The sequence below is a fragment of the Lepidochelys kempii genome, chromosome 7 (genome assembly GCF_965140265.1).
Source record: "Lepidochelys kempii isolate rLepKem1 chromosome 7, rLepKem1.hap2, whole genome shotgun sequence".
Classification (NCBI taxonomy): Eukaryota; Metazoa; Chordata; order Testudines; family Cheloniidae; genus Lepidochelys; species Lepidochelys kempii.
In genome coordinates, this window is record NC_133262.1 from 72515730 (window position 1) to 72543288 (window position 27559).

The 27559-nt window shown below is 40.4% G+C and overlaps 1 protein-coding gene across 8 annotated transcripts in view; it reads right to left on the reverse strand.

Moving 5' to 3' along the window:
- The window catches only part of PARG (poly(ADP-ribose) glycohydrolase), a 126961-nt gene that overhangs the window by 80082 nt on the left and 19320 nt on the right, over positions 1 to 27559 (reverse strand). For all 8 annotated transcript variants that reach the window (XM_073353306.1, XM_073353303.1, XM_073353305.1 and 5 more), the window contains one exon: positions 22807 to 22881. In XM_073353306.1, coding sequence (XP_073209407.1) covers positions 22807 to 22881 — 75 coding nt within the window. The remainder of the gene's footprint in view (positions 1 to 22806; positions 22882 to 27559) is intronic.

Sequence of the window (27559 nt, forward strand, 5' to 3'; positions counted from 1 at the left end):
TCTCCTGCCAACTGAACCCTGAAATGATCTCTCAGGTCTATCAACCTTGACAACTGCAGCTTCATTCTTACAGTTTTTCAAATTTTTAAATAAAGTCCAAACGGTTAATGAGAAATAATTATAAAAAGTGTATTAAATTTATTTTTATGACTCATTTTAATGTACTTTTTAAAAAAACAGTTCATATTTCACCACAGTACTGGAAAGATAACATTTCCCTCATGGGCATGGACATCAACCTGGGTCTGGTGAATGACATACTATACTTTTTACATCTCAGTTGCTGGTCTGCATCAGTAATGCTTGAAAGTCATTGACGTCTGAAAGTCACTTATGTGAAATAACCAGCCATCTCCCTAGCTATGAAGGATTGTTCACATCAGTACTTTCCTTTGTCCAAGTGATGGGGCTTCCAACACCTACTTTGAGACTAGTCAAAAGCCTAACAGATTTCATCATCAGGCATTCTGATATTCAGTCTATATTTTTTCCCCCACTCATCTTGGTTCCATTATCCTTAAAATGTTTAATGACTTCCTTCTTTACTATATGGCCCGTGAGTGAAAACTAATTTACTCCAGAAGCTTTTCTGTCACCATGAAATTGCAAGAGTAGAGCTCCATCATTTTATGAGCACCAGCAGACCCCTACGAGGGAAAGCCTAGTAACTATGTACTACAGTTGAAAGATGCTGGATTGAAGTCATGGAGTCTGAAGCATTACCCGAAATGAGCTGCAGCACAGGCAGCAGCAGCAGCAAGGCAAGCTTCCCAACACTGACCATCCAACGTGCTCCACCACTCACCTGAGCAGATCGTCTCTAGGAGTCAGCTTCCATGACTACTCAAATCTTTGACACATGTACTGCTGAAACTGCCAAAAAAGCTGATATACATCCTCTCCCACTGGCAGGAATAGTAGGTTCAACCTATTACCTTTTTGATTGTAGAATTTCCCCAATAATATTGGCTACCAGAGAAGCGTGGGCCAGTTTGGCTAGAAATATTAAATTCTGTTTCTTCTCACACATACTGTCATAAATATAAAGGGAAGGGTAAACCCCTTTGAAATCCCTCCCGGCCAGGGGAAAGCTCCTCTCACCTGTAAAGGGTTAAGAAGCTAAAGGTAACCTCGCTGGCACCTGACCAAAATGACCAATGAGGAGACAAGATACTTTCAAAAGCTGGGAGGAGGGAGAGAAACAAAGGGTCTGTGTCTGTCTGTAGTCGTCTTGGCCGGGGATAGACCAGGAATGGAGTCTTAGAACTTTTAGTAAGTAACCTAGCTAGGTATGTGTTAGATTATGATTTCTTTAAATGGCTGAGAAAAGAATTGTGCTGAATAGAATAACTATTTCTGTCTGTGTATCTTTTTTGTAACTTAAGGTTTTGCCTAGAGGGGTTCTCTATGTTTTTGAATCTAATTACCCTGTAAGATATCTACCATCCTGATTTTACAGGGGGGATTTCTTTATTTCTACTTACTTCTATTCTTTATTAAAAGTCTTCTTGTAAGAAAACTGAATGCTTTTTCATTGTTCTCAGATCCAAGGGTTTGGGTCTGTGGTCACCTATGCAAATTGGTGAGGCTTTTTATCCAACATTTCCCAGGAAAGGGGGGGTGCAAGTGTTGGGAGGATTGTTCATTGTTCTTAAGATCCAAGGGTCTGGGTCTGTAGTCACCTAGGCAAATTGGTGAGGCTTTTTACCAAACCTTGTCCGGGAAGTGGGGTGCAAGGTTTTGGGAAGTATTTTGGGGGGGAAAGACACGTCCAAACAGCTCTTCCCCAGTAACCAGTATTAGTTTGGTGGTGGTAGCGGCCAATCCAAGGACAACGGGTGGAATATTTTGTACCTTGGGGAAGTTTTGACCTAAGCTGGTAAAGATAAGCTTAGGAGGTTTTTCATGCAGGTCCCCACATCTGTACCCTAGAGTTCAGAGTGGGGGAGGAACCTTGACACATACATACTGTACTTTGGGTCAACCCATTGCTGAAAATGGACAAGAAATCATTAATGGGTAGAGTGGATGGATAAGGGGATAATTTGGGTGTCTCAGTTGATTGCAGAGATCAGTTTCTCCTATTCCAAGAACTCCAACCCTGCAATCTACTCGGTCCACCTGCATGACATTACCGGCAGCTTAAGCATCTCTTGAAGGACATTTGAGCCTGATGCGCTGGAAGGACCAGAGACTTCAGAATTGTTGTTGATGTGGTGAGAGCTTCATTAAGTTCACCCAACCAACCGGAGCCCATTATGGCTTACAGGCCCTAAAGACCCTCCCTAATTTAACTGCCTAAACCATGCATGTATATCCTTGAACACTAGCCAATGGGGAAGTGCCTTGCAAAACATTAAAAACTCTATCCAGCAGAGAATTATATTTCATTGATACTGGTCCCCATATAGGTTACTGTGGACAGGCCTTGCCAAAAAGAGACTCCTGCTGGAGATGTGGGTTTCCTGCAGCCACACACAGTCTCAAAAGTTTTGCAGCTGATACAATCCTTTTGGCTAGAAATAAGTAGGAAGATTAATATGATAGTAGATATCTCCTTAAAAATTACTTCCCACACTGTGTTTAGCAATTTATCCCTTCATCTTGGAAAATCTCCATCTCACAGAAAGCTTGGTTCTCCAGAGCAGTGCTTGAAACCAAACAACTACCTCACACCTCAGATACATTTGAAAAGATTTGCTCTAACTTTTTAGAATCTTTGATTAATCTCTACAAAATAGAAACCAAAATGTCACTTTTTTGCTTCCCCTCCTCCCTTTCCATTCCTCTTCTTTTACTGCTTTGGTCTTTTGTCTCTATTCTCTGTTCTTCTCTCATAGGGGCGGGTGGAACCCAATAAAATAAATTTTTTTGAAACGGTGTCAGAAAGCATTGTAATGGTAGCGTTTTTCAAAAGTCTACCAAGAACAGGCTTGACACCAAAAACTTGATTTGTGGATGCCACGAAAAAGGCAACCTATGTTAACAAATTTCATTCACTACTAACACGGTCCATTTTTGAATCAGTGTTCCCAGCTGCCAGCACTGCACACCTAACATGACAGAGAGCCCTACTTGAACAATATCTCTAGTAATAAAGATGCCATGTGCCTAATCAGAACCCCAGTAACATCTGGTGCAAACTCACGGCCTTCAGTAAGTAGACAGCTCTTGGTAAGCAATTCTGTTGATGAGGATACTATAAGGAATAGACTCCAAGTCACTTTCTAAGAGGAGACAGCAGGAGTAAAAAAAGCAGTTAAAAACCTTCAGTTACAAGAATAAGCAGATAGGACTTTGAAGACAGACTGGAAATATCTGTAAATGGCACTGCCATTTTTTTCCACAGCCACTTTTCAGGATAGCACTGCACTTCAAAGTTTTGAAAGATTTTACCTTTGAAACTTTTTCAGTGGCACAACTATTTCTGACACCTATTATGTGGAGACACCATGAAATAAAGCAAGAAGAGGAATGTTCTGATGAAAGAGCTTGTAGCTCACTCATTTGTGACAAGGAATTGTTGTGGGTAATGGCATAGTTTTCATACAACCTAATGATTACAGTAAAATCTGCCTAAAGCAACCACTCAAAAGGCCTGACAAAAATCTGACTGATGAGCAGAGGTGGCTTTCAAATGAAGGCTGCGTATATAGGTACCTTCAAATTAATTAGATGTCTAATAGAAGCGGTCTCTTGCATAGTTTCACTGCATTTTAAAAATCTAAAATACACCTTTCCATATGGCTTAATGCATATGTACAAACTTTATGCGCACATAACATAATTATAACGCCACATCTGTTACAAGTGAGTAGCCTACTTTCCTCCCCACCCCACTTAAGGCAAATCTGTTTCTATGCCACGCTCATCACCATGGTGCCTGCATATGCCATTTTTTAATAATCACTGATAGATATGGAAAATCACCTATATGCCTGTAATTCAATCCTTATTGCTATTGTCTAAAATGTTTAGCCTCTACATTTTAAATCTGTACATTTCAGATAAATACACTTCCAATATTTGAGCTAACTTTTTTCAGTTCTTCACATATTAGAGATGTTTATATTTTGTTCGGTATGGGGAAAAATTCATTTCTGCTACTTTGAACAGAAAACCCTCCACCGCACATTCACAAAACCATTTCAGTTTAGATTACTCTTTTTTAATCTGATGTAATGAAATTTTTTCAAAACATCTGGACTAATATGAAATCCAGAATGGAGCAGTGGATAGGTTATTTCAGGCCTTAGGACATGTTGTTTCTTGCTTAAAAAGCCTACATTTGTAGTGCTGACCTCTCTCAACAATGCTTACTTCTGTTAGCACTGTCCAGCCAATTACGAAGATAATTTATCAAAAACCCAGTCATCAGTACAACAAGCCTGTACTTTAGATTTTCCTTTATTCTGGTTTCATTGATTACAGCACTCATTTATTCAAGCAGTTGGTTCAAACAAAAACATATCAAGGACTATTCCAGTCTTCCCTATGTGAAGGCTGGTAGTTATACAGAAAAGTAACTGCATGAACCATTATTTTATATATATATATATACACACACACATACATACACACACACATACATATACACATACACATACACACACCCCTAGTAAACAGACACTTAAATCATTCTTGCAAGATAAATGTACCGAATATTAGTTATGTGTTCTTAAGATGAACATCTTTCAAAACTAGAGTATAGTCTAGAGAATAGGACTGCTGTCAGAAGTTCTAGATTCTAACTAGATCTTGGTACTAAATGACCATGTGACCTTTAGGCTTGTTGTTTAACTTGAGTCTCCATTTCATCATCTATAAAGTGAGGAATTTAACACTTGTATAAGGATAAATGAGATGGCAAGGATTAATTATTTAAGGTTTGTGAAGCTCTTTGTAATCTTCCAGTGAAAGATTATAGAAGTATATTATTACCTAGACAGGACCGTATTGATTTCATCCATATAAAGGAGGAAGCAGCTTACTGATATTTATGACCAGACCATTCCTCTAACAGAAGAGCCATACTAATTTGACCTGTGCTAGTCTGCATACCATCATCATTTGCACACAAGATTTGCTCCTTAATTCTAAAAGAGTTGATGGAGCGATGGCTACTCTGTTTGAAATATTACTACTTAAACATCAGCACTTCTACAAAATATACTGTCACGTGTACTAGTACACTATGTAGTAGTATAAATCAAACGAAACTATCCTTTATCAAATAAATGAACAAAGTAAATTTAGTAATGCATTATCTTGGGTTGTGTGTGTTTTTAGTCACTAAATTAGCCAGCTCAGTAACAGGTTTCCCAGAAAGTGTGAATTTGCAAAGGTCTACCTCAATAATAAAATTATGCCATATTTTACATTTGTAAATAATTCTGGAGTGCAAAATATTGAATAATGGAATCAGAGGCCCATTGCAGTGGGTTCCACCGCAATGAACTTGAATTTACATGGAGTCTACACAAAAAAACTAAAAGAAACCTTTCTACAAGCTTGTTGTAAACAAGTACTTTCTGCCCATACCTGCATAAGTATTGCAAAGCCAAAATTTAGATATTGAGATCTGTGTAAATGCAAAACGTTTGCGAGTATGATTCAACGTATGCTGTAATTAAAACTGCTAATAATAAAGAAGAAACAAATGTTAATGAAGAAAAACATACGTATTTGCAATAAAGCAATTAATTTTCATTCAAAATAAGATGTATGCAATGATGTTCTAGTCAAGATTCACAGACACAGATCTGTATGTAAAGAAAGAAAACAAGGAACCTTACACCATGACAGAGCCATACTTTTCATAAGGATCCAGTAGCTAGAACGAAAAGATGAGCAGGTGAGGATTAAAAGAAAAAAAGAATTATTTCTTCAGTCTGAATGACCAACAGGACAGATCACTTGTTTCTGCTGCTATAGCTACATAAAGATTTACCTATTTCCATTAACCTTTGACAAATTATGCCATATTGTTTTAGTCTGACAGCTGACTCTCTGTTTTCTATAGATTTTACCAGAAATTATATAATGGTATAGACCTTGACTGATCCTAAAAATAAATTAATAAGAACAGCAGATTTTAGCATCTTAAAGCCAAAATAAAGTGCATCCGAGCTGCAAAGGACCAGAAAAGAGGGAGGACTGGTTTTATGGCATGACCCTCCTTTCCCTTGACTCCAAAGATTGAGCTCTGTATCTGGGAAGGGATGGGTCAGAAGGTTAGCCCATTTCTGGGGCAATGTCACCATCCCCAGCCTCATAAGGAGTACCCAAGTAAGTGATGAATGAATCAACATTCATTTATGCAGCTTCCCCCACACAAAAAAAGGAAACCCTATAAAAGAGGAGGGTTGGGAGCCATAGAGTCCCTCCTAAAGGAACTGTGTTTAAATGGAAACTGAGAGCAAGAATGGACGCACCTGGTCTTGAACAAATTTCCTGACACTCAAGGCATCGGGCACAGAAATCCTCCCTTCCTAATCTGCATAACCAAATCCAGGGCTTGGAAACAGCTAGTGTGTGCCCACACACCATACCGGCATCTCTCTGAAAAACGTGAGTAGCAGCAATATCTCAGCTGCCTTTTTTTTTTTTTTTTTAAAAAGGTTTCTAGCTATTCGGGTTGCTAAGAAAGCTGTAAAAATTTGAACTGAGTTTAGCTGATGCAGAGATGTAAGCTGTGGAGAGCCTGGAACAAGAGAGGTGTGAGCTGCCCACTCATCTCAACTCAGATGCCCAGTGATAGTAAACCATATTGACATTTAAATTATTTCATTCCTCATAAGAGAGGGTAGATCACAGGTCTTTTCCATTTCTTGAGTGACATCATTTTGGTTCTACAAGGGGTATTGGCGTGAACCCACCACTTCCCTTCTGCCACATCAAGAAGGAGCCCACCAAAACATGTACAAGCCCCACCAAGGGGAGCTAAGCTCAAGGAGTCTGAGCTACACTCATTTCGATTATTCACATGGGAGAAGTTTCATTTTTGTGGATGAGCTTATAATAGTATCACCACCACTTCCTCTCCCCACCTCAGTCTGACTGCTGGCCATTTCCCACTTCTCATCTCTTTTCTTCACAGAAAATCAGTCAGGAACTTCATGAGTCCAGACTTTCCATTTACAAACCTCTGTGTAGGAATAACCTACAAAGTTGACAATTTGTCCTTTAATGACATGTTTAATATGAACATTTAACCTTTTTTTTTTTTACCGAATGAGGTAACACAAACATCCATCCATTAAGTGTGGAGGGTCCTGAAGTATATATACTCATTGCCTGCATGTATAGAATGACAAGACCACAGCAGACAACTGGTGTCTCACTCCCACCCCACTCTGCAGTAGAAGATAAAGCAAGATATGATCACTGGGTCTTTTGGTTTTGATTCCTTTCTTTCATTTAAGTATAAGAGGCAAGTACATTATTTCTATTACTTAGCAATTGATTTAGTCTGCAGCAAATTCTGGCAGTGGTGACATTTATTTTCTACTACTAAAAATCAAAATTAAAACCCATAGATCCTTCTCAAGGAGGGAAGCTGATTCTGACTCCAGTCCTGAGCTGTTTCACCAGCAGCTTTACTGTTAGTTTAAGTACTGCTGCTATGGTTGCTCAGTTTTATACAGAGGTCAGAAATCTCTGAGCTTGACACAACTCCCCTGTACAATCAGTGTACAACAAACTCTGTGCCAACTCTTCTGCTGGTTACTCTGGCAGAATTCCAATGATTCTACTGAAGACTGGGTTCTGAAGCTGGAGAAAGCCTCCAATTTGTGAAATCAATGGAGTGTCAATTTGGCCCTACTCATTTAAGTCTCTGCTACATTCTATATAAACAAAACTAAATTTGCAAGCCGGGTTTTGTTTTTGCACTGGTCACTCCAACAGTGTGTACAACGGTGCCATGTCTATTTAAAATTCAAAAGTTTCTCCAACTCTTCAAAGAATGGCGCAGTCACAAGCAACAAAAGAGCAATTCACCAAGCAGCATCAACAGTATGCTTAAGCTCAAAAAGTTTAAAAATTGTAGGAAGTAACAAAGGATGTCTTTAGCAGATATAACCCTCTTTGTCCTTGGAATTAACTTCCCGAGACAAAGCAGAAGCAATTGGAGGTGGAGCCTTTCACAGATCTTGGGATTTGGCTCAGGCAATCCTTTGCCCACTCAGAGAATGATAATTGGAAGTGGAATGGTAAATATACACTAAAGGAAAGGAAAAAGGTTACAAAAATAAACAGAGCACTGTTTATAGGGGACCATTAAATAAAACCCACTGGTCTGTTGTCATATAGTGAAGCCCCACCACCATTAGGTTATCATCATCTCAGCTTGGGACTGCGACAGCCCCAACCCCAGCAACATCCCCCCTTTCCACCTCCTGCTCTTCACCCTTACTTTCATTGCCTACTCTTTCCTATCACTTTGGAACTTTTCCTCCTTGCCATCTGATTAGAGCCCAGCATGATTTTCAAGCAGCAAGATTTTCATGATCTAGCTGACAATATTAGCAATGATGTGCAAACGAATCACACACGTGGTTAGCCACTGTTAGAAAACAAGAGAAAACTGTGTGTCAATTCCATACACGTCAACAGAATTGTCCACCTACCAGATATCAATCCTAGGTAGCATCCATTAGGGATAAGTGAGCCATCTTGACTTAGGAGGAATTCTGTGCAATACTACTTAGTTATGTTTAAAAAAGTAAAGTGTTCATTTTAACTTTGTTTCTTACAAAATGTTTTAAGACAATGTTCCTTATTTCTGGAATGTGAGTTTTGCGTTCACACATTAAATTGCATCCTGAAAGAGACTATTCCTAAAACAGTGTATGAGCTCCCTCTTGCGTTGGAAAAACACTAGAGCTACTTGGAACGTTTTGTCAAAACCAAAATGTTTAAAGGAGACTTGACACTAGGTGGGTGAGGTAATATCTTTTATTGGACCAACTTTTGTTGGTGAGAGACAAGCGTTTGAGCCACACAGAGCTCTTCTTCAGGTCATATTACCTCACTCACCTTGTGTCTCTAATATCCTGGTACCGACATGGCTACAACAATCACAGAGACTTATCAGTTTCAACAAAAGTTTTTGTCAGGAAAGTTGAGAAAGAGAGATACTGACACCTATAAGTCTGGTGGGTAGGGGACTGGCTTGAGACTTGGGAGACCCCAGAGTGATCTGGAATAAAAAACTCTGCTCTGAATCAGGCAAATAAGCAACTTGAATACGAGTCCCCCACATCCCAGGCCAATTCCCTAATCACCAGTCTTCTCTTCTCCACTCACTTGCAAATCCAAAAGCTCATCTTTCAAGCCCAAAAGTGGAAATTTCAACACAACTCCATTTTTGAGAGGGGAAGGAGAAAACATTCAGAAGGTTTTGTTTTGATGTGGAACAAAATCAAACGTCAAAGCCTTGAAAGTTGCCACGAAATGGAATAACCATCCTCTGGCCAGCTCTAAAAACACTCAAACAATCAAACAAACAAAAAACAAACAGTCTCATTCTGAACACCTGCAGACACTCAATATGCAATTTATTTGGATTTAAACCAGTTTTTCTTAGCCAGTAATATGGCAAAAAATACACAAGAACATAAAAATAGCCCTTCTGGGTCACACCAAAGGTCCATCTAGCCCAACATCCTGTCTTCCGACAGTGGCCAGTGCCAGGTGCCCCAGAGGGAATGAACAGAACAGGTAATTATTAAGTGATCCATCCCCTGTCGCTCATTCCCAGCTTCTGGCAAACAGAGACTAGGGACACCATTCGTGCCCATCCTGGCTAACAGCCATTGATGGACCTATCCTCCATGAATTTATCTAGTTCTTTTTTGAACCCTGTTATGGTCTTGGCCTTCACAATATCCTCGGACAAGGAGTTACACAAGTTGACTGTGCGTTGTGTGAAGAAATACTTCCTTTTATTTGTTTAAAACCTGCTGCTCATTAATTTCATTTGGTGACCCCTAGTTCTTGTGTTATGAGAAATAGTAAACAACACTTCCTTATCTATTTTCTCTATACCAGTCATTATTTTATAGACCTCAATCATATCTCCCCTTAGCCGTCTCTTTTCCAAACTGAAAAGTCCCAGTCTTATTAATCTCTCCTCATACGGAAGCTGTTCCATACCCCTAATCGTTTTTGTTGCCCTTTTCTGAACCTTTTCCAATTCCAGTATATCTTTTTTGAGATGGGGCGACCACATCTGCACACAGTATTCAAGATGTGGGCATCCCATGGATTTATATAGAGGCAACATGATATTTTCTGTCCTATTATCTATCCCTTTCTTAAATTACTCCCAGCATTCTGTTGGCTTTTTTGACTGCCGCTGCACATTGAGTGGGTGTTTTCAGAGAACTATCCACAATGACTCCAAGATCTCTTTCTTGAGTGGTAACAGCTAATTTAGACCCCATCGTTTTATATGCATAGTTGGGATTATGCTTTCCAATGTGCATTACTTCGCATTTATCAACATCAAATTTCATCTGCCATTTTGTTGCCCAGTCACCCAGTTTTGACAGATCCTTCTGAAGCTCTTCGCAGTTTGCCTGGGTCTTAACTATCTTTAGTAATTTTGTATCATCTGCAAATTTTGCCAGCTCACTATTTACCCCTTTTTCCAGATCATTTATGAATATGCTGAATAGGACTGGTCCCAGAACAGACCTCTGGGAGACACCACTATTGATCTCTCTCCATTCTAAAAACTGACCATTTATACCTACCCTTTGTTTCCTATCTTTTAACCAGTTACCAATCCAGGAAAGCACCTTCCCTCATCCCGTGGCAGCTTACTTTGCGTAAGAGCCTTTGGTGAGAGTCCTTGTCAAAGGCTTTCTGAAAATCTAAGTAAACTCTATCCACTGGATCCCCTTGGTCCACATGCTTTACTGACCCCCTCAAAGAATTCCAGTAGATTGGTGAGGCATGATTTCCCTTTACTAAAACCATGTTGACTCTTCCTCAACAAATTATGTTCATCTATATGTCTGACAATATTCTTCTTTATTATAGTTTCAACCAGTTTGACCGGTACTGAAGTCAGGCTTACAGGCCTTACAGTTATGCCCCTGAAACCACAATTTAAGAGCTGTACATGACAAAACTGAATGAACTGCACATAAATCAGTCAATTAATCACTTTTTACTGTCTGGTGGCTAGAAAATATAAAATAATCATCTTTGTTTTGTCTTAGCTGTAGTTCAAAGCTGCTGCAGGAGGTTAAAAAATTTAAACTGTAAGGATTAAGTTGGTAAATAGTGTGATCAATATGACAAAGCAAAATAGTTTGTACTATATAAACCTAATGGAACATGCTCAGTGTGTATTAAAGCACGGCAGTATATCAAAACCAGACAGTGAATAAGCTGTGGAATTACTATCACTGGGGATAATCAAGAAAGCCTGTGGAATTACTATCACTGGGGATAATCAAAACTAGACTGTACACTACCCATCCATCAAGGTAGTTAAGGGATAATTAAACTGATCCTGCCACGACACAGAGGAATAATTCTATGAGAAATGTCTAACACAAATTGTTTGATGTGCATATGGATGCGTTTAATTAACATTACGGAAAAAGGGTGTTTGTTTCTTCTAGCTGATATATTTTCCAGTTGAATGCTATGGGTTCAGTGACAAAGTTCACAAGTAAGGGCTGGTCTGGGCTAATGGAGTACTGTCCAATATGTTAAAACTCTTACTTCTAAAGTTCTGTATTTTAACAGTTCAAATGAAACAATTGAGCAGGCGGTACATACGTGTACGGCCCTCCACATAGCAAAAGTCCTTTGGTACATAGGCAAGACAAAGTGGCATTTAGGGGGAGGAGAGTACAATCACACAGAATTGACTCTATGTTAGCTCCAAACAGACTAACATGGCATTGAGCAATCAGGGGTAAGCCACAGAAAGAGGTCACTAGACAGCACTTTTGAGGAGTCAGTGGCTGTAAGACCCTGGACTTCTAACACAAGAATATGGAAAGGCAACAATTGCTCTTCCAGCCTCCAGGCTGGAGCAGGACAGTCACAGAGATAGTTTCTAGGTTGCCCCCCTCCCAAAAAATAAAATATTCCAACACTGCTTAGTTCTCCCACAAAGCCGACAGGCTTTGTGCAAAAGAGGGAAGGGGTAAAGCACTAAATCTCCCCCTTTGTAAAGAGTAACTCCCTTCAAATATGAATTACACAGATGCATTGAAAGCACAACCTATATCTGTACTTAACCTATAAACACAGTGCATGTCCAAAGAAGACACATACACCATCATGCAGCTCCACAGGCACCGCCTGCCTTAAAAAGCGTGGCACTCAAGGAGTGAAGATCCATGGAGTTAAAAGGTACCAAGAGCACTTGATATCTAAGTTGTCACTTCTTCAGCTCATATCACAGTTCAGATTTCTTAGAATAGTACAAGTAATATATAGCAATCTCAGATAAAATGCCTCAACTGTTTTAACGACACACACAAAATGTAAATGTCATGCTTCGTTAGGTCTAGCTCATCTTATCTAATGGCTCTGATTAGCTCCCTTGTGATTTAAACAGTCCTTTTTAATTAAATTAAACTGAGCCGTAAAATAATGCAGTCTGTACTGATTAAAACATCCTCTGATTCATGCTGGGAAGGAGTCCAGAAAGAGTGAGAATTTCCATTAAATTTTAAATCTGAGATTCCAAAGCACAAAGAGAAAACAAACGTCAGGTGGCATCTTGTAAAAGTATGTAATATATTTGTAGTACTGACTACCTTCAAAATATCTGGTTTGCAGTCACCCCTGAGGCTGTAGCAAGTCTATGAGACCACAAAACTTGCAGAACACACACCTGAAAAGGCACATTCCAAGAGATACCCAAAAAAAAAAACCAACCTTAAGCATGATTATAAGTCGTACAAGACTGATATTTGATAACTTGCTTCCACAGCTTTACTCGCAAACAATATAAACAGCATTCCAAGCATACATGTAAAAATTCAGTCCTTTTTATTAGCATGTTTGTACTGTATCTCAGTTAATTGCCACACATATATAATGCATAAAATAGTATTCTGTAGCCCCAATCCTGCTATTCTATAGTCCCAGTCAGTCCATTAAAGGGACTGGGATTCTTCCCACACTAGCACTTGCAGATCCGTCTCCAGGATTAGGGTCTCAGAATGTTGTACAGGCTTTATGTCAGTCTGTGCTGATTGACTGATCTGCATTACTTGTCTTAGGCTTTGGTGACATGCATTTGATAGTTGAGAAAATAGTCTTTCAAAGAAAAAAACAAAAAACACTTTTTGTACTTAAAACTATTAATCAAATTAATATTAAAATTAAACATAAGTTTTAATGACAATAATTAGCGCTTATATTATGCACTTAAAATTTCCAGAAGTGCTGGGCAAACATTACTTACACCTGTCTTTTTGGGAAAGTGAAATAACTTAAAAAAGTTAATAGGTCAGATTTCCTCTGGGCATGAAATCCGTCTCAGCTAAGTTTATTTAAATTTATAAATGCCCTCACAGGAGCCTATTGCATAAATATACAGAACACCAATAAAATAATAATAATGGACTGATCACCCCACCTTAACAGAAATTGGGATAATAAAATAAATCCAATCCTTTGCCCACTCAAACACTTCATGGACTTTGCAGCGTGCCTAGAAGATTAATAAATTTGGGATGGCTCCAGAGAGTGGAAGACTGCTAGAGCAAGGTCCAAGGACTTTTCTGAAGAGTTCCCAGATAGAATCCCCCTCCCATTTACAATAAGGAAGCTGTACCGCTATCACTGGTTTCAACTGTGATAATATAGTACAGGAAGAGAAGCATCGAACAGGACCTTAGGCGTGAAATGTTCAAGTAGTCATCACAAGATACACAATAAGGATATTTATCTAAGCAAAAATACTAACACAGTGAATAGGTTTGTCAAAATATTGCATGGATTAATTATATATAGTGAACTTCTTATGCTTGAAAGATATGCTACTACACTTTAATTATCTAAAGTCAACTATGAGGTTTATAAGCAGCTTGATCACACATTCATTATCTTATAAACAATAGCACCTAGGTCAGGGGTGGGTAAACTATAGCCCGCAGGCCACATCTGGCCCGCCAGACGTTTTAATCCAGCCCTTGAGCTCCCACTGGGGAGCGGGGTCTGGTGCTTGCCCCTCTCCTGCCGAGGACCAGGGTTGGGGGCTGCTTCATGTGGCTCCCGGAAGCAGCGGCATTGCCCACTCCAGCTCCTATGCGTAGGGGCAGCCAGGGGGCTCCACTCTGGATGCTGCCCCCGCCCCAAGCGCCACCCCTGCAGCAGCCATTGGCCAGGAACCGCGGCCAATGGGAGCTGCAAAGGGCTGTGCCTGCAGATGGGGTAGCGTGCAGAGCCTCCTGGCCACGTCTCCACGTAGAAGCTGGAGAAGGGACATGCTGCTGCTTCCAGGAGCTGCTTGAGGTAAGCGCCACTCGGAGCCTGCACCCCTGAGCCTCCCACCGTGCTCTAACCACCTGCCCTGATTCCCCTCTCACCCGCCAAACCCCTTGGTCCCATCCCAGAGCACCCTCCTACACCCAAAACTCCTCATTCCCAGCCCCACCCCAGAGCCTGCACCCCCAACCAGAGCCCTCATCCCCTCCCCTCCCCCACCCCAACCCCAATTTTGAGAGTATTCAGGCCCACCACACAATTTCTATTCCTAGATGTGGCCCTCAGGCCAAAAACTTTTCCCACCCCTGACCTAGGTCCTGTTAAATGATTGCATTAAAAACATACAAAAATCAAATGTGATGTACAGTTTATTAAAAGAAAAAAAATAAAATAATTAGCCTGACCTAAAACACCCAACAAAACAAAAACAGATAATAAGGAAACATGTCCCAATGGATTTACCTGGGGAAAATAAACATCGGATCCCCCAGTGACATACGAAAGGCAGCACTAAGTATTTCTTTCCAGTGCACATAGGTGAATTCAACAATACATTGTTCCCCTTGGTATTCCTACTCACTGTCAAGAGATGTGTGCAAAAGTATATGCATATGCAAACGTATTTTTGTTTCTGCTATCAAATCAGTGTTTCTCAGAGCTTTACGTAGAGCTACAAATTGTAATCAAGTGTTAACTCTTACTCTGTAAGTAATCTGCCATTAAAAGGAATAAATAAGCTAGAAATATTCAGGAATTCATACCACAGAAGCCTCTTCGTGCGTCTTTCAAAATTAATTAGCCATGGCTTTTATAAAATAATCTGAAAATAAAGTGCAAAAATGAAGGCATCTTTATTCTTGATGGGTTGGAAAAACATCTTACCTACACTTTTCCAGATGGTCATATAATGCCAGCCATAACATAACAGATGTTTTATGATTCAGTCCAACATAATTTAAAAGAAACAAATCTACATAACTTCTGATGTTAGTATTTTAGCCTTTCATGCTTACTTGTGCAATTAGTGCTGTGCCTCTCAAAAGCATTTTTGACTTCTTACAAAAAACTTAAGAGTAAAAAATTATTGTAATTTCACCTTCAGTATTTCACTATTTATGACTTGCTTTCTACCTTGCATTGTCCCTCACTCTACTGCTCCTTTTAGCTGTGTGATACAACAAATAATTGCATTAGACAGGAGTATCCCTTGTGGATCAGTCAGGACGTAGAGGAAAAATAATTCCTACCATAGCACTTTCTCCCCAGACCAACAGGGTTTAACATGGGTTCTACTTTCCCTCACCTCAAAACCACAAAAATCTATTTTAGAACTGCAGCCTCCCAAAAAGAATCCAATACATGGATTAGGAAAAGTGTGTTACGCTCAAGATTTGTTTCAAAGGTTTTAAAGATAAATCCAAAACACACTACATTTTTTCTTAGAAATCCAAATAAGTTAAATCTAGGAACGCTGTGAGGAAGAAAATCCTCTATTTGGAATCAGACGATGTTAATTCAGGTTAACTGTTTTTTAGAAGCTGTCTGATGCAGAGCATTATTTCAACAATGTAAATTTCACTTTCAAATGTACTAGGCATACAATAAGTGGTAAAATCAAGAGGAATGTCTTAAAACACACGTTTCCAAAAGCACCCTGAATGCATTAGCACAGGCGACCTTCATTCTGTAATGTATTGTCACATATTCCTGTGAAAAATTGCCACATTAAGAATATTGATTCATTGAGAATATAAAGTTATTAGGCAAGTGTTTTGGATTTAATTTAGTGGAACGCTAACAGGAGAGCCATAAAACAAAGCATGTTAGCTTCTGCTGTTTTCAGCAGTTGGCAGAGAGGAAGACCAACATTAGCACTTGAAAATGGTGCTGAGCTGAAGTGGCAATATTTAGTGTTTTTTACATTTTAATTTTCTAATCACAGATAGAATAAGGTAAAGGTGAACATATTAACTGCAATTTATCATTCTAATAGAAATATGACTAAATCCATTACAAACACACAGTTATTGTTTTATCTAGATAAATACTTCCTCCCTCAAATCCCTTTTCACTTTCTAATGACATATGAAACTCCTGAAGATTTCAATCTATAGCACTTTACAGGGCTTGGAAGGCTGGAGGGCAGTATTTTTATTTCTTAAATTCACCCACTCCTCCCTAAAAGACATCTGTATTTATAATATTAAACTGGCTATCAGGATCAGCTAATAAGCCTACTATACTGATCCTACACCACAGACCGGGATGCAAAACAGCTCAGTTGACATAAAAGCCACAATGAACCACAAAGAAAACTGCTGCTTATGTAGAATAAAATAGCTATTTTACATCCTCAAGACTGATTTATGTCTCTAAGGAGGTAACTTTGGGAGTTACCTAACTGCATGCCACTTGTTCTACTTATAGGAGGCTTACTTCCTACAAATTTCCTTGTTTTTCCTGCATTTAAGCAAGTTCCCTTTGTGCTGGTTGCCAGGATTTTTAAATAATGTAGATACTTTTTTTTTTTAATTGATTTTACAACTGTGTAACAAATGTTTAGAGTATAAGACACTCCCTATCTTGAAGAATTTAAATTATACTCTAAGTCAAATCCCACAAGTATAACTGAGGAAGTATGAGAGTCAATTGCAATATCTAGTCCAGGTAAACATGTATTCCTACATCCAAAAACTATCATCTCAACTTTTTTGCTTTAAAAAAAATGAATACTTAGTAATATTCTTTAACACCTTTTAAGAAAAATCCTTCCATCCGAACAGATGTGAGCAAAAGAATACTAGAAATTCAAAAAAGAAAAGGGATTAAGATTAGGTGAATACGGCAGAAGAGACACTACTCTGCCAAAGATGGATTCAATAAAAAAATAAAATAAAATCCACCATATTCCCTAGTTTGAAACATTTAAAAAAAAATCTCTCTCTGCATTCAACCTTACTAACCAGCAAAATATGTTTAGCAATGCCAGGCTAAACAACAATATTTCATGCCTTTTAAGACATCAGTTGTCAATGGCCAAAATCCAAGAATTGAGGTTTCCTGTGCAAACTTAAACTACCTCGATTGTATGTATGTATGTATGTATTATAAACTCAAATTATAATTTGTTTTACAGGGCCCCTAAGTCATTCAGTGCACAGAATGGACAATGAATGAGGCAGAAAGTTTCAAGTAGAGAAAAAAGATGTTCTCTTGTGTTTAAGGCACTGGACTGGGACACAGCTGAGCTGGGACTCTGCTACTTCTGTCAGACTTTCAATATGACGTTGGTCCAGACTATGAAAATGAATACACACAATGGGGTCAATTTAAGATTGCACAAGGAACCAAGTTCTGCCATTTCTTAACTTTCAAGTGCTTGACTTTGCAACCTTACCATTGTTATAAAATGTATTTTATATATTCTCAATGAAAGCACCCGCATATCTAGCAGAATTATATCCATCTGCTTAGGGCCACCAAATCGTAAGCTCTTGCTCCTGCCCAAGGCCCACAACCAGACTGTGTAATTTAGCCCTATAATCAGGTAAGAGACCAAGAATAGTCAATTCAAAAATACTTGGGTATTTTTTATGAGGGCATCACCAAGCCACATCGATCTGATCTCTTAAACACATTTCAGGCTGTATATTGTACCCCCATGCACTTTTCTACAAAGTAACCATCATCCCCTTCTTTTACTGTTACCTAACTGAAACAAATGACCTTCAAAAATTAACTAGCTGTATACAGGTTGAGCTGACAGAATTATACAATGTCAATGGACCACCTGTGCATTATCATTCTGACAGCCAACAGGGGAAGTCCCTTTTGATCTTGCCCTCCTTACATCACTCAGCCTTTGGAATTAGCAGCACCTTTGGCAAACTAGAACTTTGAAACTTTCCCACATGAGAATGATAGAGACACTGAGTTGCATACAGGAATCTGTTTCTAAACCGGTTTAAAAAGCCAAAGGAGCTTTAATATTTAAAACACTCACCCAAAGGTTTAATACCTATCTTAATAAGTATTGCTGTTACAAGGAAAATTAATTTGAATTTTACATTTAAAAATTTAAAGAATGACCCTGTATTTTGACTATATAACAATTAAGAAAATCACAAGCAGATGCACAAGACAAGAATTTGCTAATAGGATAGCATGAAACAAACTAGTGGGTGAGGAGCATTGAGCACACAGAAGATGCATCAGGAGATTGCAATGCCAACGTTCTTTGGAATAACATTGTTAAATATTTATGATATACAGATATGGCCTAAAAGTTACACCCAGATACAAACGGGCCCCAGTGTGCCATTACAGCAGACAGGGCTATCCAGAGGACAATAGTGGAATGCAGTTAGAATTGTGGAGGCTCAGCTCTTCTGAAAATCAGACTGTACAGGACTTAGTTAAAAAAACCACAGAAAGTAAGCAGTGGCTGTGAATGAAAACAAAGGTTCTTGTCTTAGTCTCCAGCTCTAACAACAAAATCACAATTTTATACTTTTTTGTACTAATTTTGACCCATATTCAGCAAATTATTTCCTCTTAGTCAAGTGACTTGCCACCCCCTGGACTTTTACTACTACAGCTAGTTTTGCTTTCATCCTACCCTCTCAAATGGACTTAGTAAATAGGAGAAAGCATCAGTAATCAGTAAAACTGTAAGTGCTAGCTCCCAAAGTCAATAGGTTCAAACTCTGCACTTCACTCCAGCTGGCATGTTTAGGTCAATCTGCAACCATCTCCACTGAGTGCCCACAGAAGCTCAGCTTTTCATTCAATAGCTCATGTGCTCTGGTACTGCAAAGTAAGCAAAAGAAGAGGTTTTGATAATTTATGGAACCTTTCAAAGTTTTCATGTTCCTCAGTCCAAAACTGATTTAAAATAATTTCTCGATCTAAAATATATAGTTTTTTTTGTTTGCAGTGTTGTTGTATCTGTTTTGTTCCCCGTATATTAGATGGATGACGTAATATAATTTACTGGACAAACCTCTCATAGTGAAAGAGACACGCTTTTGAGCTTACTCGGAGCTCTTCTTCAGACTTGTAAGATCAAAAGCTTGAATCTTTAACCACAAGAAGTTGGTCCAGTAAAATATACTACCTCACTCACCTATGACTCTGATAGTTTTTTGGGGAATTCAACTTTTTAACATGTATGAATACATGCATTTCCATGAAGTGATTTAGTTATGAGAGTAATGGGGAAGTTAGAAAATTTGGAGAGGGAAATTTTCCTGTGCTATAGCTCTAGACATTTAATTTCTGAACCGGGGGATGGATTTATTCCCTTTTTGTACAATTTATGTGATTTTCATTATTCTTTGTTTAGTATACCAACACACACTATTCAAGCCTGGTCTGCAGCTCAGACTTTGGTACAGCTTTTCTCAATTTCTCTGGGAATCTCACAAATAAATCACTGTTACTGTGTGACAGAAACTGCCTTCCCACTTTTGCATGGATTAATGCCCACTGTAGTTTATTTCCCTATTGTTCCTATCTTCTCCAGTACCAGCTGATATTACTTACTGCCTCTGGCTGATGATCTCCCAGTCTGATCATCCACAGTTTTTGAACTCCCACAGCATCACTTGGGATTATGACAAGCTCAGAAACATTTGTAGCTGTGCAGTATCAGTTTCAAACATTCGAGTGTATTCTTCAATAGTACTTTTGATAAAAAAACATTGGGGATTGAAACAGGGGGATATTGGTCCTTTAAAGGGAAGAGGCCAGGTCATCTGTGACTGGTCAGTTGACCCCAGCTGAGCTTAAAGCAAGGCATGTGGGCCATATATTTGGGTAGAGACAAAGACAGTGAAGGAGTCAGTCAGAAAAAGGGCAGCTGAGAGCTGCCAGAGACCAGGAGACTGTAGGAATTCCCTGAAGGAAGCTATAGGTTACTGGGGCAAGGCTGACAGGAGAGACGTAAGAGTGATTTGATGACTGACCACTTAGGATAGAGAGCCAGGGCTAATGGCTGAGAGCAGGAAAGGAAGTTGCCTACTGACTTTAAAGCGGGAGAGCCACCGCCAGAAAGGGACGAATGCAAGAAAGCAGCAGAAGGGTTTGCCAGCTGACCTCCCCAAGGTCCAGGGCCAGGGCCAAAGGGCTGCAGAGGGATGAAGACAAGAAACAGAGCAGAGGGAGCTGCCGGCTGACTCTCAAGCTGGAGTTGAGGGCCAGAAAGGGCTGATGGGAAATAAGCAGCAGAGGAGCTTACTTGATGGCCTGTCTGAAATGAGAGGTTAATGGAGCAGGGGAAGTCATGGACTGCTTCCTGGATGAGGATGAACTTCCAGCAGAGAAGCGTTGTAGGGGGAAGAGGGAGGTGTGTTCTCCACTGGGAAGAACAGGGTTGCATCCCTGCTGGAAGGTCAGGGATAGCTGTCCTGGCAGAAGGTCAGTAGAAGACTAATGAAAAACCCAGGTGTGGTAGAATACACTAGAGTGTGGTATGTCCCAAATTAACGGACCAGAAGTCATGAAATTTTTAAAGAACTACATACACTGTGGGCAAGTAATACATGATGTTTTAAGCCTTCTGTTATGGACTAAATTGCACTATATTTGGTAATAAACTGGCCCCAATGAGGATATTAGAGAGTAAAGAAAGCTAGTACAGAGTTGCAGGTGACTCTAAAGGAGGTAAATTAAGGCCAGTAGGCCTGTTTTGCCACAACCTGCTGCTGGAGGGTACCCCAGCAGGGTCGTCCTATGACAGGGGTTTTCCCACCCCTTTTTTATAAGTTGTTATATTTTTTGAAATATTATATTGTTTGACAATATTATAGGGAGCATCTTCAACAGACCAGATTAATTTCTGGTGGTGCAGCCAAGGTTGCAAGCCCTGAGTGGTGGAAAGCACACCAGGAGCAAGGATGCAAAAAAATACCCACAACCACTGCTAAGGTAGTGGCATGAAAGCTAGCCAATGCAGCCCCAAAAGAAGATGAACGAGGACTAGGAGGGGGCAGCTCCAGAGAGGCCTGAAGACAGACTGATTCAGCACCTCTTCAAGACAATCTTGACAAGGAGGGCTCCCTATGAACCCATAAGCAGTTTTTACAGCTGCCCTTCTGCAGTAGTGTCACCGCCATGTTGTCCCAGAACCAAATCCCACTCCAATCCAGCTGTCCCTATGAGCATAAGAGAGGTATTGCAAAGAACAGCCTGCTTTCCCACATGGATCAAGTTGACCAAACGTTTTTACACGTACGTACTGTATGAACTTACAAAAAGGCAAACACATGAATTATGAAGAAAACTACTAAACACCAATTGTTTAAATGCACAGCTACTTTTGGATACTTATTGTTTCTCCTATGAAATTTTTGCTTCTGTACAAATTGGTCAACAAAAGAAAATACATTTTCTTCTATATTTTATAGTAAAGCAGGCATATTTCAAATTTTCTGGCATATCTTTGTAATGGACTACCAAAAACTTCCCAACAAGTTCATACCATATTCAAATTCTCATTTATAAAACATTTATTTTGACTATAACATTCAATACAAATCAAATTCAATTTCAACCATACCTGAATTACCTACTGGAGAAGCCCCCGGATGGAGACCCATCCATAATTTTTATCACCAAAACAAAGGCAGTCTTGTGTATTTTCCAAATACATTTCTTTCTCTCCTTCCAACTCAGAATCTGTGTCTTTTTTGGAGCTCTTAAACTCAAGATACAAACCCTTTCTTTGTAGTCTATTTAAGTTCTTGTACTGCCTTCATCAACATGGCATCTGAGCACTTTGCAGAAGTGCATTAAGCAATGTTACTAGCATCAGTCACCTGTAGCTCTCTTCCCCCATCCTCTTGCCAGGGGGAAAGTTTGAAGATAGAGCAATTGCCCCATCTTCACGAGGGTTTGTCTAAAGTTTGAAATCAAGACCTCCCGTACCTTAAAAGAAAAATATACTGCTAGACTTACAACCAGTCTCTGTGTCAGCGAATGAAACTGGGGAGAAACATAAAAATAAGTTTCTTTTTAATATGTTTCTTTAGAAAAACACAATAGAGTTTACTAACAAATCTGGCAGCATAGCAGGATGATCACAGATTTTTTCCTGGAAGCAAACGGTTCAGGAATGCTCTAAAACTTCTGAGCTAGTCATGCAAATCTAGAATGAAGCAAATGCCTTGTATGCACTAACCAAAGTATTACATTTGGGCCAGTTATAGAAATGTGCAGCTCGTGACTCTTGTTAGAAGGGAAAATGAAAAAAAAAGTAACACAAGATATATAGTAAATATAGCCAGAATTCATTGAATTATCTTTTACATTTTCAGTTTTGAAGTAAACTTTCTTTACCTTATCACAGAAGTCAGTAAGAGCAGTAAAGTCCCACTTCTTGGCATAAGCAACATTATATCTCAATATAGCCTCCTATGGGGAAAAAAACACACATACTGGAATACAGATTCTTGGTTGGCATATGACAATTCACTGAAGTTTATCTTTTCGAAGAAATAGCACCATCTACTGGCAGAAAAGTATCTTAACCCACAACAAACTTGCTATCTTGGGGCCTCACCTGAAGGCTTTATACAGACAAAAAACTCCCCGTGTAGTTGTCAGGAGCTTTTGCATGTGTAGGGCACTGGAGAATCAAAAGCATAGCAAGGTTAAGCAGAACAATTAAAAACAGAGAAACAAGGACCAGGCCTAAACATAATCTTACCAAAAATAATTCCAAGAAAAACTGACTTAGTTCTTAATTTACTCTTTGTGCGTGTGTATTTGACTTTATGATTTCTTTTTGTATAATTTAAACTCACTTTTTGTTTTTGTTTTTTTTAAACAAAGAACAACATTTCTAAAATATCAATTTTACACTGCTTCAAGAAATTAGTCAGCCTCAAAACACACGCTAGGAATTGTTGACAAAAAAATAATTTAATAGTTGCTATGTCATTCATGAAACATATAAAAATTGAGCATTTTCTTTAGTCATCACAGGGCATAGAGGCTTTTTTTTTTTAATTGTTTTTAAAAAAGGTTTAAAGCCTTTCCAGCAGCCTCAATTCTTGTGAAATAGAAATAGAAGCAGGAATTCCTGACAGCCCTGAGCTCCAACAGATTGATGTGGAGATTGGTTTTCTGAGCTGTCCATTTGCCCTGAGGCATGAGAGCATTGAGATGAGTTCCCCATCCCAATAGCGATGCATTGGTCATTAAAGTCAGTGATGTAATTGGGTGACAGAGGAGAATATCCATGAAGATGTTGAATTGATCTTTCCATCAATCCAGGGAGTTCCTCACTTATAGAGGAACAGTCACCTGTCTGTCCAAGGTGTTTCTGACTGGAGAATATGTCATTCTGAGCCAACCTTGAAAACAGAGCAAGGGCCAGGTGGCTGGAAGACAGCACTGTTTCATAGGAATGGCCCTTGGAAGACCAGGATTGGCTCCTGTCAGAGATAAACAGCCACTATCACCATGACCTTGCAGAACAGCCTTGGGGAGGAGATACTGAAGGGAAGTACTCTGGAAATGATCCTGGTCTACAGTGAATCATAAATATTTCCTGTGCGAAGGATGTATCATTATATGGAAATAGGCATCTTGCAGGTCGAGAGCTGAAAACCAATCCCCCTTCTCTAGTGAAGTAATTATAGCTGCCAGAATCGCCATCCTGAACTTCTGAGGCTTTACAAACTTGTTCAGAACTCTTAGAGCAAAGATCAGTCTCCGCCCTCCATCCTTCTTTCATATGAGGAAATACTTTGAGTAAAACCTCTTGCCCCTCTGAGGGGCAAGGACTGGCTCTGTTGCTTCTAAAAGAGGAGTTCACCTTCCATCTTAATACAACCTCATGAAAGGGGTCCCTAAAGAGGAATGGGGAAGGGGAATTGAAAGGAGGGAGTGACATACAATGGATGATATAGTGTGATGTTGTAACCTCTATAACCCACTTGTCTGTAGTAATGCACCTCCAGGCATGCTGGAAATCAGAAAGGCAGTCCCCAAAGAGAGGGTGGAGGGCAAACAGTTGCAGCTGTAAAACCAGAGATGCAGGAGGATCCCAACTCTCAACCAGCCTCTCAAAACCGCTGCTTAGGAGATGGTTGAGTGGTCATGGAGGGCAGGTGGGCTGTCCTTTTTCTCTGAAACTTATGTCTTTTCCTGCGGCGTTCAGTGGACCTATGGAATCCAGAGAACTGATCAGGACGTGATCTCCAGGCAGCTTGTGACCTACTAAACTGTCTCTTATTAGTAGGTGTATATATGCCCAGGGAATATAAAGTAGCTCCAGAGTCCTTCAGTGTATGCAAAGACTCATCTGTTGTCCCCAAGAAAAGCCTACAACCACTGAAAGGGAGGGCCTCAACAGTTTTCAGTACTTCTCTTGGAAATCCCAAGAGCTGGAGCCATCATGCCCTGCGTATAACTACCACCATGGAGATGGACCTGGCAGCAGTGTCCACAGCAACTAAGGATGTTTGAAGAACAGTGCTGGCCAATAATTGCCCCTTTGAAATGGACTGGAATTGCTCCCCATGTTCCTATCCCAGGTGTTCAATAAAAGCCATCAATTTATTATAGTTTCTGAAATGGATTGCCTGATAGTTCATGATCCTGAACTGCAGGATTGCTGATGAATAGGACTTCTGTCCAAAAAGATCAAGTCTCTTATGGTCCTTGTCATGTGGAACAGAAATGGAGAAGTGCTGCCTGCCCTACTTGTTTACTGCATCCACTACTAGGGAGCTCAGTGGAGGGTGGGAGAACAAGAAATCAGAGTCCTTAGGGGAAATATAATATTTTTTGTCTGCCCTTTTACACATGGGTGGAATAGTAGAAGATGTTTGCCATACAGTCTTGGCGGGATCCAGGAGTGCCTCACTGATAGATAATGCCACCTGGAGGGTGTTGTTGACAGTAGAATATCTAACAGCTTATGCGTGTTGTGAATCCCCGACCTCTTCAAGTGGAATTTGAAGAGTGTCAGCTACCCTCTTTATGAGGTCTTCAAATTGCTGAAAATCACTGGCCCTGGAAGATGGTGGAGGCAAAACTGCTTCGCCTGGAGAAGAGGATGAAATTGGTGTTTGAGGGTGATTTCTTCATCTGCCCTGGGCTCCTGTTCCTAAAAAGTGTCTCTTCCTGGGGTGAGGAGGGTATGGGGTAGCTGGTTGAGGAGGAGAGGACTGAACAACCCTACTCTCGTGGCTAGAGAATTGCTGTCAGTAAGCAACCCAGGGATCCTAGTATGCCCATTGAAGGGGCCGATACAGGAATGGGGGTGGCATATAGGGTTAGTTCCACCACCCTTGATGATGGTTACACTCTTCCCTATGACTGTCAAAGAATGGGTTCCTGACAGGCTATGTTGGGGAACCCTGGACTCAAATAGAAGACCCCTTCATCCTCCTCAACGCTGTCCGATGGAGGACATAGAAAAGGATGGAGAACCCTGAGGTACAGGGGGACTACAGCAGTCCGGAGACTGAGGTCTCAGTACTGAGAGACACTCAGTGCTGACGAGGAACTGGGATTCCGGCTCATATGTTATGGATAGGGCCCTACCAAATTCACAGTCCATTTTGGTCAATTTCATGGTCATAGGATTTTAAAAATAATAAATTTCACAATTTCAGCTATTTAAATCTGAAATTTCACAGTGTTGTAATTGTAGGGATCCTGAACCAAAAAGGAGTTGGGGGGGGGGGTTGCTAGGGGGTTGTGGGGGGTACTGCTACCCTTACTTCCCCACTTCTGCAGGTGGCAGCACTGCCTTCAGAGCTGGGCAGCTGGAGAGCAGCAGCTGCTGGCCGGGAGCCTAGCTTTCAAAGCAGAGCCGCTGCCATCAGCAGCGCAGAAGTAAGGCTGGCATGGCATTGCCACACTTACTCCTGTGCTGCTGCCTGCAGAGCTGGGCCCTCAGTCGGCAGCCGCCACTCTCCGGTCACCCAGATCTGAAGGCAGCGGCGCAGAAGCAAGGATGGCAAAAGCATGACCCCCCTAAAATAACCTTGCGACCCCCCTGCAACTTTCTTTTGGGTCAGGACCCCCAATTTGAGAAACCCTGGTCTCCCACATGAAATCTGTATCATAGAAGGTAAAAGCACACAAAAGGCCAGAGACCGTGGCAGGAGACCAGATTTCACGGTCCATGATGCGTTTTTCATGGTCGTAAATTTGGTAGGGCCCTAGTTATGGACAAGTCCCTCACATATCTGAACTCTTGAGGCTACGGAGTAGGGAAGCTGTACCAATGTGGTAGCTATGGACATGGTAGCCAAAGCTGACGGTATCACCGATGGCAGGCATACCAGCGTAGACACTAATGGAGTCTGGCACCATTGCTTCCTCGGTACCGAGGGTGCCAAATGGGTAGGTGCCGACATGGACCTGGAACTGACAGTACCGGACAACAGTGTTTATGCTTTCCCTTCTTCTCCCTGTCAGAGCCATGTCTCTCCCTCGAGCTCCAGGGCTTTCTGGCTCCACCAGTACCAGATGAGGAGTCCTTCTACTCAATGGTACCAAGCCAAGAGGTCAAGGCATTGGAGACTGTAGCTCTTCAAAGGGGACTGGGCTTTTCTGGAGCGGGCTCTTTCAGATGAGAGTCCATGCTCCTTTTTAGGAGCCCTTTCAGAAGCCTCCAACAACATTCACTTCTTAAGGGGAGCCTGTGCCAAGGTGGAGGGGGGGGGAACAGGGGGGAGAAGAAATCTCCTGACCTGACTCAGACACTGAAGTGAGCACTCAAACATTAAGAGTCTGAGCTTAACCTTCTTGTTCTTCCTTGTCCTCAACTTGAGTAATAGGCAGAAATTGCACCGCCCCAAACAATGGATACACTTAGAGTGGCTATTGCTCACAGGTATAACCTCTCAGAAGGAAAGGCAACATTTGAAGCCTGGAGAGCCAGGCATGTCCTGCCAGAAAGACAAGGCTCCCCAAGGAAAAAGAGAAGAGGGGGGAAAAAAACCAATCCTCTCACTACTAACACTCACTAAGTAACTAACTACTACTAACAACGACCTACGCTCACAAAACTTAAGCTATAAATATAATTTGAAATAACTGAGGCACGCTCAAGGAGTGCATGCTAGAG